General features: G+C 42.4%; 1 protein-coding gene across 1 annotated transcript in view; it reads left to right on the top strand.

Annotated features, from left to right (window-relative positions):
* Window positions 1-16,596, top strand: part of rsrc1 (arginine/serine-rich coiled-coil 1) — a 106,011-nt gene that overhangs the window by 35,139 nt on the left and 54,276 nt on the right. Inside the window, exons 5-6 of the mRNA XM_034549092.1 lie at window positions 5,026-5,062; window positions 16,150-16,201. Of these exons, the coding sequence (XP_034404983.1) occupies window positions 5,026-5,062; window positions 16,150-16,201 (89 nt within the window). The remainder of the gene's footprint in view (window positions 1-5,025; window positions 5,063-16,149; window positions 16,202-16,596) is intronic.

The following is a 16,596-nucleotide window of genomic DNA, read 5'->3' as shown; positions in this document are numbered from 1 at the left end:
GAAAGAAAAGGATTTTGTCAAACTTGTCATCTTAAAAGAAGTCTTGCTATATTGATGGTGAGATTAACAGGTGAGCAATTGTTTTTGCAGTGAGTGTGGGTGAGTTCAAATGTGCTAATGTTTTAAAAGTATACTTTAAATGTTGCTTTAAGGTCAGCGTAAGATTTCCTGGTTCAATAGTGTTTACGACTCTTCACTCCCCATACTTTATATATAGAGTATGATGGAGCCATTGCTGTGACACAAACAACCATTGGTGTTGACATTTTAATTAATAATTTTTTTAATCCTTAAATTAGAAGGTATTTCATAGTACTGGATTGCAGAAAGGGCAATCATTTTGATTGACCTGCTCTTGCTGCTCCCACAATGCCATTGCTAGTAAAGGACCGTTAAGTTGTTGCGGCCACAAATAGGAGACAAATAGGGCCAGTGGAAGAAAGCCGGTCAAAGTATGCCTGATATGACGTGATAAACCTGGCCAGCAGTGGGCAGTGAAAGGGTTAAAGCTTCCACACTCAGGACAGCAGGCCTGAGAGGTAATGCATGGCTGATGAGTGCTGGGCTAATGGAAAGCTCTGTTAGCTGGGAATCAAATGACTGCCTCTGCATTTTAAGTCCCTCTGTCGCTCGCCGCCATTGACTGACTGAAGATATTTATCTTCGCGGTGTCAAGGAGTGGAAGGGGAGAGGAGGGTGGTTCAAGTAAGGAGAGGAAGAGAAAGAGTGGGGGTGAGGGAAAGAAGACGTGGGCATCTTAGAAAAACCTGAAGACCCTAATGCAATTATTAGAAACTTGACCACAAATGACAACTCTTCTGATACCGGCTCTGTAATTAATTGTCTTCTAGCAGGAGTGCAGGGGTTTGGGAGGGTGAGGGGGAGAGAGGAGGGTGATTGGGAGGGAGCAAAATGAGATGAGGAGAGACAGAGAAGGACAGGAGGTAAGATGAGGCAAGAGCTTAAAGACTCTATTTAAAGACAGAAAAGGGTTTGGACACAGTGAAACAAAACATGCACTGTGACTATTTAAGGCCAGAAGCGGGTTGGACGAACAAATATGCAATCTAAAGAAGTGGATTAAATAAGATTAAAAGAAGGAGAGGCGAGGTTGAAAAAAAAAAAAGCTGGAATGAGAAAGCAGAAAAGTGCACACTGTGATGGATCCAGTGACCATGTTAAATTGGTTATATTGACCTTGCCAAGGCTCAGTTTAACACTCACACTTGTTTGTCTTGTTTTACTTAATTGACCTCAGATAACTAATTACCATTTCCTGGAACAACAGTACATTACTCTCTCTTTCTCTGACCCCTCCTTCTCCCACTGGCCATTCTTTGTCAGGCTCTCTTTCTCTTTCTTTCTTGAAGCTAATTTGATGGTAAAAGAGAGGTAGTCGGTTCCCAGAAAGGTAATAATGCAGCATGTCCTGTCCAGCTTCACGATCTTCGTGGTGCCAAATGTAGAAAGTGACGACTGGCAACTCTCTCTCTATATATATATATTGCCTGACATAGAAGGTGCGTCCTAAAATTTCCAAAAGCGTACAATGTTTAATCTCTTTTTCGTTTGCAGTGCTGCGTTTGCCCTGCACTTGTATCGTGGTTTAGGCAAAGCTTGCCTCAAGAATACGTTTGCCACTTCCTAGAGCTCAGGTCCAAGATCAGTGTTCATCTAACTAGCTTTTTGCTAGATTGCGCATTTGAACATGTGTGTATCAGAGCTGACATGCAGCCTTGTGCAATACATGAGCATTGTGGGTGTATCTCGAGACGGAGAACACCTTCTGGACAACATGGGAGAAACAAACAGACGGAATGCATGAGACAATTTGTTGCTACGATGGAATCGAATATATGAAGTACAATTATTTTCTGAAATCATTCTATTGAGGCATTTTGCTATAAAATCCAGCTTTTTTCTTAATATTCTATTGCAAACGTAAACAACTTTTTCCAGTGTGAGGAAGCAACAGTTGGAACACATATTTTACCGTAGGAACTCTACAGTTACAATAGCCGGTATTCTCTGCCAACCTCACATGATTTTGCTGTCCTGCTTTCGTCCTCTACTCTTTATAAACAGAATCTGTTGGCAACGTGACCAGATTTTGGCATCGGAAGCGTATTGACCAATCATGTTTGAGTATTCTTCATTCTAATGCAGAGAAAACAGTCCATGTGTGAAAAGAGGCGGAACGTATTGGCCGAAATACAATCGCTGAACCCACCGGCTATCGTCTGATGATAAATTAGATTTTTAATGGTTAAGAATCAGCTTGGAAACTGGCTACTTGTCCACTCTTGCATCTCAAGATGATAATCGGACCGTGAACAATGAGCAGTGCACGGAAAAGAGGTCGTGGCCCGGATATATCCGCTGGCTACAACGGGACCCCAGACGTAAAGTCCTTTGCCCCCAAAGGCTCAACCGTCGTGAGACCGATAGCTGGCGTGTTTCAAGATTGCTTGTCCACTAATATGGTATACGATTGTGCGCGTATCACCGCCTGATGTGAATGCTGCGTCAGTACAATTTTTTTTTAACGTGCCACAAGTTCAATGTATTGATTGAAAACTAAAATAAAGGATTGGACTGTCACACCTTCTCATCATGCCAAGCCTGTCACAGCGTATCACGGATGTCTGTCTGTTGACTTCATCCCTGTCTTTCCATGTCTTCACTGCATCTCTCCCTCCATCACTCCCTCCTCTCCCTCCCGCGGGGCGCCAGAGCTATAATGTGCTCCTATGGTTGTAGTAAGCAGGCCACAGTGTCTCTGAGGCCTTGTGCTACACCACCATTACTATCTGGCTTGCCTCCACTACAAATTGGATGAACAGGCACTGACACATTTTCAATATTATTACATTAAACCAAGTGGATTTTGATTGATAACCTAATATTGGCCTAATGCAAAACATCAATCATGGCAAGTATATTAATTATTTAATATTGTGGTGTAATTCAGAAATCGATGCTGCCTCTGCGTTGAAGGCACAGAGAGCGGAGGGAGGGAGTGAGATAAGGAGAAAAGGAAAGCGCTGTCCCTGAAGACCTCAGCAGATTATATGATGTTTTGAAAAGAGAGATGAGGATGTAAAATGGAGTGTGTGTGTGTGTGTGTGTGTGTGTGCGTGTGCCAGCTGTGTGCATCTAATGGATAGTGTGATCCCTTCGGCCCTGGTGCGGACAGTGCTGGACAGCTTGCCCTTAATGAAGTCAAGACAACAGATGACGGAGTGGCGGATTAAATGCAAGTGAAGAGTTTATTAAAGGTTGGATCACAAAAATAAAAGAAAGGATTACAAAACAAAAGTTGTGGTTATAAAAAGAGTGCGAAGGAAGAGAGGCGGAAGAAAATAAGCGAAGGGAAAATACTGGCAGAGGAAGGATCGAGCGCTGCGTCTCCCCTGTGTTAGATTGTTTCTCACTAATTGTGCTTCATTAGCGGATTACACACACTGTCACCACGGTAACAAATGTCTCGCTGTCTGGTTGCCGGGCGCCCGTCATGTATAATGAATGTGGCGGGATGTTTGTCAGAATGTAATGTAATTATAGCTGGATGAAGTTTGCCTTAAGTGGTTGACTTGTCTGCATGTGGCTCACCAAACAGCCTTTCTTCACCACTTCTTTTCTGGTTGTTTCTTACTTTTGTGAATATTTAAGTTTAGCATGTCAGTCATTCCTTCATCCTATTATTTAGAAATGTTGATGATGTGGGAACACCCGAGGTTTGTGGTCACACTGGGTATGGGACCTGGCCTGATGCATGGCTGGATGGAGGGAAGGATAGCTGGAGGGAGGGAGGGATGGATGGAGGGAGAGAGGTATGGAGGGAAGGAAAGAGGGAGGGATGTGGGGTGGGGGGTGGGGGGTGGGATGGATTAGACGGTATGTAATTTTAGAGATGGTGTAGATTTACACTGTGATGCTGCTGGCTGCATTAGCAACTGAAGCCTGTCGATAAGCCTTCCTCTTTCTAAACACACACACACACACACACACACACACACACACACTGTGAAACCCCACGGCCAGGGTGGAGTTGTCAGTAATGGGGGCCAGAGTTGGATGGGGGTGCAGGGATCGGGGACGGGGACGGGGACGGTTTGTGTTCTCTTGATCTGTTGATTTCCACTGCTGCAAATTTGAAATGTGCCAAAATAGCATCTATTATTTACTGCCAATTTGCTCTTTTTAAAACCAAATGCTCCCCCCTCCTCTTCTTCCACTTCCATGGCTCGCCATTCTGCTGGTGCTAGCCTGATGATCATACGCACTTAAAAAAATGTTTTTATAATTCAAAGACAACTCTTGAATTCTTTTCCTGTACTTGGCAATTATTATTATGTGTGGCAACAATATTAGCTAACCTCTGTCTGGTGTGTAGCAATCGCACACAGTACTTCGGAAAGGATACAATTAGGATCATTTTTTTTTTTTTTTCCTTTTGCTTTACAAAAACCTTTTTGATGTCATGAAGATCAATTTCTTTTTCTCATAACTGAAAAGAAAATCAATACGATGTTTATGACCAGTGCTTATGTAGAGTAAGAGTTGGAACAATTATCAACTAAATAGAACATACAGGACAATCGAAACAATTAAAAAATAAGATTACTGGTTTCAGCTTCTCCAAATAATGAATATGAATATATATATTGATTTTCTATGAAAATAAATGGTCAGACACAAGTACGTTAATTTCTAATCTTAGGCTCTGGAAATTTGTGATGGGCATTTCCTTTTGCCATTTTCTGGCATAATATAGACCAAACAATGAATCATTTGATTGAGAAAATAATGGGTTGATATAATTAATAATGAAAAAATGCATTTCAGCTAATCAAAATTAGCTACAGGTATTGTTGCACACAATGGTTAAAATATTTATTAGTTCATTCAAACACACTTGAATCGAGTTTGTTCTTCTGTCTCTCTTATGTGTATTTTTTTTTTTAATGACGTTTTGTGTCTGCGCTTTATTTACAGTAGTGGAAATGTGTTGTTGTGTTGCAGGGACGCCGCAAACATCAAAGGCAGATTAGAACATCTGGTAAGTTCTATTTGACACCCCACTTTTATCCCCACAGTACAAACACACACACACGCACACGCACACACACACACACACATACACACACACTTTGATATCTGCATTCCTAATGAAACCTCCAGCTTTGGAGCTGAATACCTGCAGTTACAGGCAGGGAGAGAGAGAGAGAGAGAGAGACACAGAGTACACATAGACAACAGGGATAGAGGCAGGGGAGTGTGCACCCTAGGGCCTGGTCCACCTTTTTATATTAGCGTTTCATTTATCCCAAATTTATCCCAAATCATGCATCCCAAATTCTGATAATTTTTGCAATTTGTTGTGGATATTTTCATGGATTTCTACATGTACCCGTTTGCTCATGGATGAATGAAAGAAAAATCTTTTTCTTTAAACCTTTTTTTACACACACCCTCTCTCCTTCTCCCTCTTCCTTTTCCCTCTCCCTGTCAGCATGGGGCCTTTCCTCAGTCTTCTCCCATCCATGAATCGGTAGCCTGCTGGAAACGCTCTCCCGGGACAGCCCTGAAAATTTAATAGCCAACGTTTCCAGCGTTTCTCTTGCTACTCGCTTTAATACGGGGTCAGAAAGCCGTGCAACAAAGTAAAAAGGTTCTCGCTCCTCTTTTTGGGTGGGAAGGATGAATTATAGACAGGGGTCAGCGAGGGTCCTGGCTCTCTGTGGATGTCACATGCCCTCACTCCCTCACCTCCCTGCATACTAAACCTGCAGCTCCCAGCACCTTACGCAAATGGCCCCCCGCCCCACCACGTTACGCAAATGACCCTGAATATGCCACACAAATGACTGACCCCGAAATTCGCAGTAACTCTTCACTTGAGCGAGCGGCAGACCAGATAAAGTTGGCCTCGGATCTCAGCGTCGCAGAATTGTTCCATATTATTGAACTCTGATTGAAGTGGGAAAAGACTGGAGTGATTTTGTCTGTAATTTTCTTACAGTTTACATCAAAAGTGCTGATGCTATTAAAGCTATGATTACATGTACTAAGACAGTTATCACTTCTTTATTTAAAGCGTGTGTGTTGCGCTTATGACATGTGAGATGGAGAACGTAGCGCTGTTTGGGGGACTTCAAACCACGCCCTCTTTCTCTAATTCACCGCCCCCTACTTTTAGTTCCACTGTGGGATTTTTTTAGGGCACTATATCGTACATAGATTTCTCACTCAGTTCAGATACTTAAATAAAATGACGTACATTAAACATAGTGCACGACTTAGTAATGGTCTAGTTTGGCTTTGGAGACGTCTATGGTCAGGTCTGGAGGTGTGATTGATGTGGTACTCCATAAAGGGGGGTCTGAATTATTCAAGAGAGGATTACTTGCATAAACAGTATTAATCAATATGTGTATTGGCAGTTACATCTTGACATTAGGTAACGTGTGTCTCATGTTGGGATGAGTCTTCCTCTTGAAAGGCAAGTGGAGGAATGTGAACTAATTTCCATAAGACATTAGTGATACTGGATCAGTAGATATTGCAGAGAGATATTATGTACACTATATGTATGACCACAGTTTTCACACTCTCCAAAGTTACCTTGAATTATAAATGTGTATCATATTGTATTTTTGTACCAATTTGTTTAAGTTATAGAGAACAGTAGCACTGTTAAGGAATACAAACTAGAATGTCTGACACACAGTTGGGATTAGTATTTCACATTAGTGTGTTTGTGTTAATGGTTATTGGCAAGTTCTAGTGGACCTATAATACTATATCATTACATGTTTGCATTTGATTCTCAGTGTTTAACATTTACACACACACACAAAAACACATTGATATCTTTACCAGTGTATCTTTTTTGAATATATATATATATATATATATATATATATATATATATATATATATATCTGGGAATTTAAATACCTGAATACTGAGTGTTTGAATTTATGGGTGTGTTTATGCTCATGGGGAGATTGCACCCCAGTAGTCGGCTGCCTGTGGAGCGCAAGACTCTGATTACGATTCGGGACAGAGAACTGTAAATAATGGAGCTCGTCTTCCTCTGAGGTAGAGTTGCAGGGCTGTTCGAAAGCGCTGTTTCCCTCCGTACCTGGCACATACTGTAGATCCCTGCAGATTTCTAAACAGGCATTTATTACGTTCTGTTGATGTACTGCTCTTAAGATTAGTGCATCGACCATATTGACACTTATCGTGCTGTCACCAAGCTCAAGTCGTATGATCCTCTTGAAGAGCTACCTCGGACCTGGTCTCTATCAAGGAATTTATTTTTAATTGATTTAGATCATTTGCAATAGCAGTCGTAAACTGTTCTGTTGTTTATTAATAACAAGAAAAAAAAGGGAAACTTTCAGACTGATGTGACAATCAAGCTTCAGTTAAAAAATAATTATTGTGCTTGATTCTTCATGATGAAAACTAACGTTGCCGCCTCCTGTTAAGTTAACAGTGTGAGCGAATGACTGGTGCGGTAATTAGGTATGCAATTAAGGTGTATGTGGTCTGAGGTTTGTTTTATTGTTCTTGTTTTCTTTTTGTTTTTCGTATTTCAGCAGATTGAGGTAGTGATGCAGAGAAAAAGACTGAAGTTAATTGCTCCCAGCGGCGCTCTGCGTTCGTTTCTGCTTTTGTACACACGCACATACACGTCCAAGCGCACACACATACACACCCACACCCCCACACACACACACACACACACAAGTTCGAGTTGGGCTACTCCTTGCTGTGGGAGAAATGGAGTGATAGTGAAAGAGGTGGCCTCCAGCAGCTAATCAGTCCAGATGTACAGCTTCTAAGAGCCAAGTACTGGAAAGCCAGCAGCTCAATCAATACACGAGGAATCAGCCTCATCAGGATTACTGGCTCAATCAGCAGCGGTACTCATCGTTCTACCACACACACTGCTCGGGGAAGGATGGAAGGAGGGAGGGGGAGAGGGAGAACGGAAGAGGAGAGCCGAAAAGGAGGGTCAGTTTGAGGTTTCAGGGTTGAGGTCACGAGTCATAGAAAACTGAAATGACACATCTGTGTTGTCATTTGAGAACTTGCGTTACGTCTCGATGGGACATAGTCAACCTTTTTGTAAAAGCATTGAGAAGGCCCTTTTCAAGTTTGTGATTTTAATCGTGGTTATATTACATTGTTACACCAGATTGATGAAGTAAAAAAAATAGGTCTCAGTATTAAATGACAAATTATAATGTAGTCAGTATATTGCAAGTTCAGTATCCATCTTGACTTTTTCTTGTATTAAATTTAATCATAGAGTTATTTTGTAACACAACCTTGAAGTGTTTCTGCGCTATTAATAAAGTTTAAAATGATCCCTTAAGTCTCAAAGGTTAAGCAGTAAACCTCATTTTTCCTGCAGTATTACTTAACTGTAGTTCACACAATCAGTAAACATCATTACCATATCTGACTCTTTGTTAAATCTGCTGTCAGAGAAATGTAATTTCAGTGTTGTGTAGTTGTCCCTCTACTAATATATATAGTAATTTTGGCACTAAGTTTGACAATTCTTCAAACCTGTGTTGCCTAAATGGCCTTTAAACCTTTTCTCAGACAGTATCAGTATTACTAGACGGGGTTCACTATTTAACTTGCTTCACTTGATGTCTATGGGTTCTCCATCAGTGGAGCAAAGTATTACAAAGTTTGGGGGGCGTTGTGTCCTCTAAAGTGTGACCTCTGATTCCCCGGGAGCCGCCCGCCACTTCATTGTATGCGAACATGTTGTACTGCTTTGACGATATGCTCTGCGTCACAAAGTGTGTTTAGTTTTTTCCATCTGAAAAGGTAGCGTCACCAGGATGCTTTGCACATGGCTTTCTTCAGGCATGGCTGATGGCTGGGGCGACCCCGTGTCCCTCGGCGAGTTGAAGAGTTTACTGAGGCGAATAGCCTTGTTGGCCTACTGACGGATGAGCACCAGCAGCTGTAGCTAGGAGGACATCACACTCACACACCAAGAATGTGATTACCCTCTTGAATGACTGACTGAATATGGCAGCGAGTTGACTTTGAGCTGCGTAAAATACAAGAAGTTGAAGAGAGTTCAGAGCTCAGAATGTTAAAATGATCATTTCTTTTCTTTCTTCTATTTTCCATCTTTAATTGTCTCATTAAACACTTCCTCTTTATCTCTCACCGTATCTTTCTCTTTCTCTGTCTGTCTTTCTTCCTCTCTAATATGATTGTATAGGATAAAGAGGCAAAAACAGCTCAGAGAGAGATTCTGGGCAGATAAAGGAGGGCAAGGGGAGGCGGGGGGTGTTGATAATCTGCAAACAGATTTCCATGCTTATTACACTAATGATTTCATGATATTTGATGTGGCGGCGGGGGTGGGGAGGATGTGAGTGGGGTGGGGTGGTCTCTTTCGCTCTCATCTCGGCGGCGCGGCTAAATGATGGAGTAATTTGAGTGACCTCTGACTCGGGGCAGACCCAGACGTAATTGCATGTCATTCTAGCAGGGAAGAAGGGGAGGGGGGGGGGCTCCACAAAATACAAAGTCTTTCCCTCCTCTCTCGCATATCACTTTTTTTTTCTGTCTCTTTTTCATGTGTCCTCGTCACTGTCTTGCGCTCCGTCTTCTCGCCCGTCTCGCGTTGGCTCGCCGTTTGAGTGTTTAAAAAAAAAGAAGCACTCTCCCCCAAACAAAAGAAAGATTGCATTAATTTTCAAATGATGATATTACATTAAGCGTTGAGATCTCATATATCAAAATGTGAGAACTACTCCCTTACTGTATGTGCTTCATCTTAATGGTATCGCTGGATGTCAAGGGCATGGAGGAAATTAAATCGGAAAGTGCAGATAGACCAAAGAAGATATTATCTCTGGATGATTGCAGTTTTGATAGGTATTCCAGTGAATTTCATTTTCTCCGGATGGGGAGAAGATGAGTTAGCCTGCACATTTGCTCATTTTTCTTCTACATGATTTATGTGAGTTGAGTATAAAACTCCGTCTTTCCCCCTTCACCCCCACCGCCTTCCCCTTTTATCAGGAAGACATAAATGCATGCGCACACACACATGCACACAGGGTAGTAAATTACTGCCTTTGAGTTGTATCTTGGCTGGGGCAGTTTATATTTGTATGTGTACTTCTTGTATGGTTGTATGAGGGCCAACTGCTTGTGCTTGTGCTTGTGTGTGTGTGTGTGTGTGTGTGTGTGTGTGTGTGTGTGTGTGTGTGTGTGTGTGTGTGTGTGTGTGTGTGTGTGTGTGTGTGTGTGTGTGTGTGTGTGTGTGTGTGTGTGTGTGTGTGTGTGTGTGTGTGTGTGTGTGTGTGTGTGTGTGTGTGTGTGTGTGTGTGTGTGTGTGTGTGTGTGTGTGTGTGTGTGTGTGTGTGTGTGAATATGAATACCGGCGCGTGAGATAGTAGCAGAGCCATCAGTGGGGATGATTCCAGGGAGACGGGGGAGTGTCATTACTCAGACTTGTTTACATTCTAAATACGTAATGAAATCTTGTTGGTAATAATGACGGGAATAAAAGTTTGGGAAATTGTAAAAGTGGTGAAGTTTGAGAAATGAGCCTCGGCCTGTGAAATAGCATTTGGGGGCAGGAAACGACATTATTATGCAGTGCTCCTGCCTGCCTGAGACATGAAGATGAACTGCTGGCGGGCCATAAAATGCTGTTAGCCCTAGCCTGAAGTATGGCACATTGTAAAAGAGCCCTGATCCCATATTGCCATTATATATAAAAGTATAGCCATACACAACATTATTTTTCATATAAGATGTGCTCCGATACAGTGGCCCAGGCCCCCCAAATACATACACTGATAGGCAGATTTCTTTTCCCTCCTTATAAAATATATAAATAAACATATTGCCATGGAACCCATCTCTGCCCTGATCTTATAGACCTCGATATTAAAAACAGAAATATTGCATTTTCTAGGGGCTCTGTTTTCCCCTGTCCTCTTTTGGGTTTGGGATATATCAGTGTGTTTGTTTAGGGGGAGCGGGAGGGAGGCACAGAGGAAGAAAAGTAGATGAGGAGAAAGCCTGAGCAGAAAGCAACAAATGAAAGAAAATGGAAACAGATGAAGACTTAAAAAATATAATGAGATGAATATTGAGCATATCAAATCCAGCATAAAGAGAGTTAGAGAGAGTGTATATTGAAACTGTTTATTGACAGATAATAATGGTCACAGTGGTGCAATTAAGATTAATGTTACAGGGGAAGGACTCAAGTGAGTGTTTTGGAGACATTTGAAACTGTCAGGTGAGTTTACTCAAACCCACATTGAATTAACATATTGATTTGATTTATTCCTCCAGATTGTTTTACTTTTGGGTAAAATATAGGGAGCTGAAAAGAGAAGATAACTGGGAAACAGGTTAAATCCAGTGTTGTGATAACCAATCGCAGTACTGCATTTAATCTGTTGACCTTGAGCATTTAGTTCTGTTAAACTTTGTTTCAAAGGCTAATATTGTTTATACGAATGTAAAGTAATTGTATGTCCCTACACAATGTTAAAGAAACAAAAGCTGGCTCTTTGGTAAACTTACTTTACCGAGAGGACATGGAGACATAAACAAAGTCACCAATCTGTCCTTCTGGATTATTTTGTGCTTCGTGGGCGTGCACCATTTTGATAAATGTATGTCATTTGGTTCATGTCAGCACAAAAAAAAGGATTATTCTCATTATCTATAAAACTAATAATCTTCAATGATATGTGGCCAAGTAAATTTACTCTAAAAGGTTCAAAAGGACTGTGAACAATTAAGTCTCAGACCGCCTAATATATCTTTAAAAAGCTACACCTGCTATATCTACGTTATCATATTCATACTTAATACATAAATACAGGTTCATAATTGGATTATAGCTAACAATTAGTTTTGTTGTCATTTTTGACAGTAATCCAGAAAGTTTGATGGTATTAAAGCTGCCAGACCCGAGATTGGGAGCATTTCGATTGCCTCTGTGACTCTTAACACGCCGACAGCTCGTAAGCCAGCGGTGCTAACGGGGCCAACAACGGCGAAACAGTGTTTACCTGAGGGGGAACGGCAGTGTAGCGTTAACTGCCATATGAGAGCAGTGTGGAGCAGCGGCCCTCGCATGTGGGTCCCTCTCACATGCACTCAAACAAGTCATCAACTAATCATCAGGAAGACCAGCTGTGCTTCTCTGTCTGACCGACAGGATCTACCGAACCCTTCATTGCTTTAATGTCTCGCACTCTCGCCAGCGCTCCTCCTCAGTTGTTGTTCATGTCACACCTGAGCCTGGAACTGAATATGGTCATTGTTGCTTAAGTGAATGACTGACGTACAAATTAACGGATGGACAGATTTTGTTAGCATAGGAGCGCTAAAAGACACCAAAAGTGTTGCTCGTCAGCTTTCATGAGTCTTGATGAATGCTGCTATTAAACCTTGCTTTTTAAATATCTTTTCTTTAATTCTTGTGTCTCTTCCTGCTCAGTCCATAAATAATTCTCGCTCCGGTAGAATAGAGCGAGTTATTCATTTGGTGAGAAAGCGGTATAACAATCTGACCACAGTCTGGCCACATATGTCTGACCTTTGTTTGGCCTCCCAAACAGGAATTTATTCATTTGCTGACCCACCAAACTTTTCTTTGTCTGGTTGGTCTCGGGGCCCAATAATGATAATAGTCCCTTTGGCCAGGCCATGACTACAAATAGATGAAATTTCCTGCATGCAGTACCTCATTATACACTGCAGCATTGTTTTTACCAAGCCGAGTGAGGGTTATTTATTTTTCTAATGGGACGTGTTTATTTTCGACTAATGGGACAGACGCTGGGCACTTAGGCTCAGCCAACCGTGTCTCAGTGTGTCTGTCATCGCTGTGGTGAGGGAAGGGAACAAGCTGGAGGCCTACCGCGAGCATACAGGACTTCCTGGCACATTTAGGGCAAGAGTTAGCCTGAGTCGCGTGGGTGTCAGGCAATAATTTCCCAAAAATAGTATGTTTATTAAAAAAAAGGCCTCCCTTTACACCTTGAGTGAGAGAAAAATCCATGTCCTATTCTATGTTTTAGACATACATGTTGGTCTACGACGACCAGTTTGTCAACTCGCCTTTCAATGTGGACAATCGGAACAACCGTAAAGGCTTTTGCATCCGAGGTGGTTCGATGACATGTTGTATGACGTTGAAGCATTCTCCTGCCTTTAAGACGGCCGTGGCTCGTTACTAACACAGATGATTAATTAATGGTAGGTTCTGTGGTGTGGTTCTCCTTGTCTGAATGTCAAAGTGACCACAAGCAAGACGGTGAATTGAGAGTCCTTGTAAAGTCCTTGGCACGTCTGCTATACGACTGACGAACCATTCGTCTCTACATTTCTACTTTGTAAACCTTGTCTCTTATGGCTGTCTGATCCTGTCTGTCTTTGGTCCGTATTCTTCTCGTTCTCCATCATCTTTTAATTTCTTACTATAACCTTTCCTTCTTGTCGTACTCTCCCGCCGTTTGTCTCTGAAGCGCTGAAAAAAAAGAAATCTACCTTGTCTTTTGTCCCCCTCTGTCTGTTTCCTCTTTCCTCACAGCCCCTGTGCTGTTCATTTCCAACACACACTCCCAACTTTCTCCCTCTAAATAGACACACACACACACACACACAAAGTCCTTCCCTCAGAGTCTCATGTTTGTTTGTGTGAGTCGGAATGGCGCAGTTCTAATTGAGGAACACAGTTCCGCCTCTGGGGAGCACAATTAACGCCTTTTTATTTTTTTACTAATGAATTACACACCGAGAAAGTGGGCACGCTTGTGTGAATTAGAGAGAAAAATTGAGAGTTAGTTGGGAAGCAATGAATGACATGCAATGTTGTGCGCGTGCACATGTGTGTGGATTCTGTATCATTTATGTTTGCTTAGTTGTGAGTTGACTTCAGAGTATCTTTTACATCCTTTGATAGTTTGATATTAATTGGCCTGTTTCTGCCTTCATTTAGTTCTTCAGGTAGGAAGCATACGCCTGTCCTGATTTTTCTCTGTCGTCTCTTTTCTGCATTTATTAAAAGAATTATTCAATGCAGAATCATCACTTATTTGTGTTGGAAGGACAACAAGTTGCTTGAAAGTTTTAACGGCGGCAGACAACGCAGCAGTAGTTTTCTTTTCTGTGTGATTCAGTGTTAAGTTACCCGCAGCCGGCAAAAGTGTGTGTGTGTGCGTGTGCGTGCATCGAGGATGCATGGATTTACACATGCCTTCAGGCCTATGTAAACAAATGCTAATGTAATTACTGACGGGGGCGTTTTGAAAAACTGTAACTAAGATGATTGCACAGCACACAATGATCAGGTTAGTTAAGACGTAATGTGTAAAGACTGGTTGCACCAAGACTGATTCCTGTGTCGTTCTTATTGTTCAGCAGGATAAACCCTGGACCATTTAATTGGGTTTGAATCCTTCCCAGGCCAGGACCTTTATTTTATAGCATGTAATCCTGCTTTTGCTGTGAAGAAGATGCTTAAAAGCACAAAAAGGCACATTTTGGCCCATATCACTTTGAGGGGTAATAGAAAGCGTGTGTGTGTGTGTGTGTGTGTGTGTGTGTGTGTATACGTCTGTGTGGGTGAAGGCCTCAAGTATTCCTCCTCTTCTCATCATAACAGTGATTAGTAATTTCAGCTGTCGAGCAGTGCCAGTCAGCGTGAGCGTGATCCACTATGTCACCTGCTACAGGGGATACACACGCACGCACACAACACATGCACGCACATGCACACACACACACACACACACACACATCGATGTTGCATTAAGTGTGCGTCAGTCTGTCTGCAGTGCCTTGATGTGCGTTCCATCTAGAATACAGCACCCTGACATCGCTACATTAAAGGGGGTCATTATATTTCCCTGGCTGCACCGAAAGGTGACGTTTTTACAAAGTGACAAGTTTACAGTTTGATAAATCAGATTTTTTGCTGTGTGTGGGGTGGGTACACGGGAGAAGGGTTGGTTCGAGGAAGATGTAGGTTGTCTGTGGAGGAGGAGGAGGAGGAGGGAGGCTGCCTGTCAGCAACGCCCGGCCCTGTCGTCTAAATGATGCTCCCAGGCAGCAGATTCAGATCCCATCCCCATTAGCATTTAATTTCTCTCTAATCCTACACAGTCTCCACCGCTGCATGGTAACGAGGGCCGCCGTGCCACGGCAGCGCCGGAAAAAACCCCTCCGAGAGCAATCTGCAGCCTGCTCGCCTTTTACAGCCCTGTCGTAGCCATCATTCTTCCTTGACAATTAAGACCCTCAAATCTAATAGCAGTGATATTGGAATTACAGCAAGACCCTTTTGAGGGCATGTCAGGAAAATGGGCTGCACCTCCCAATACAGCTGTCAAAGCACAAGGCCCTCCCCCCATTCATGCCCGCTAAGCGTTTCAGATACACACACACACACACACACACACACACACACACACACACACACACACACACACAATGGGGAATATATTGAGTCTTTGGCTGTGATCTTTGTAAAATGTGCTCTCTGTGCCCTCTTATCCAACTCTCCAAAGACTTGTTACAGCAGCTTTTGTTTTCTCTCTTCTCTTCTCCTCTCACTCTCTCTCTTTGTCTCTAAATTTCTCTTCATCTCTTCCTCATTGATTCTCCCTGGTGTGTCGGAGATGTTGTTGCTTTCTGTTTTTCACCAGCAGGTTTTTCTTTTTTACAGATGATTAGACTAGTAGATTGGTAAAGTTGTCCCTTGGTGCTCTGTGAGGACAGTTTAAGGGGGAACATTCACTCTCATGGTTGCAGCTAAAGATTATCAAGGGTAAAAGATATTGCAGCCTAAGGGACACAACGGTTTTACAGATTACATAGATAACGTTGTGTCAGTGTGGAGGCTGTGTGTCCTGTTATGAATGATGGGATACTAAACAGGTAGATGATCCTTTGCGTTAACGAGCGTCCGTCCTTCTGAACATACTGCGCACCGACCAGCTCAAGGCTCTGTTCTGTAGATGTCTTGAGTGAGACACTCTTTGTTAGTCAATTGTAATGTCGCATTATTATTGATGACTAATTTTCTGTTTTTGTTCTCTGTCGGTTACTCTTCTGCAGACTCCAGCAGAGCAGGCTAAAGTCCGAATGCACATGGCCCTGCAGGCTGCAGGTAAGATGGGAGGATTGTTCTCTTTCTTTTTTTGTTCCAATGTGGTTCAGAGCTGTTGCCGGTTGTGGTCACGCACTCACTCATTCAGGGATGCTAACTTAAAGGCAGAGAGTGAGATTACTCATACAAAAATGAGGGGCCTGTAGTCTGCCTCACTGTTGCAGATCGCTTTCTTGTCACTTTACCTGTTCCACCATGACAGCGGCATGGCACTGGGGATGACAGTGTCATTGGTTCGGTCCAACACTTTGCCTGCACACAAATGTCACATCCATTTGTTCAACTACATCTGCCGTCATTCATAAACACACCTCTATGATATCACCTGAGGGTTATGCGGTCAGCAGTATTTACAGAGTATTTATGGTAATATATTTAAAGATATTGTGATTCTT

This window comes from Cyclopterus lumpus, chromosome 13, assembly GCF_009769545.1.
Source record: "Cyclopterus lumpus isolate fCycLum1 chromosome 13, fCycLum1.pri, whole genome shotgun sequence".
In the NCBI taxonomy this organism is placed as follows: Eukaryota; Metazoa; Chordata; class Actinopteri; order Perciformes; family Cyclopteridae; genus Cyclopterus; species Cyclopterus lumpus.
This window is presented reverse-complemented; position numbering and strand designations above follow the sequence as displayed.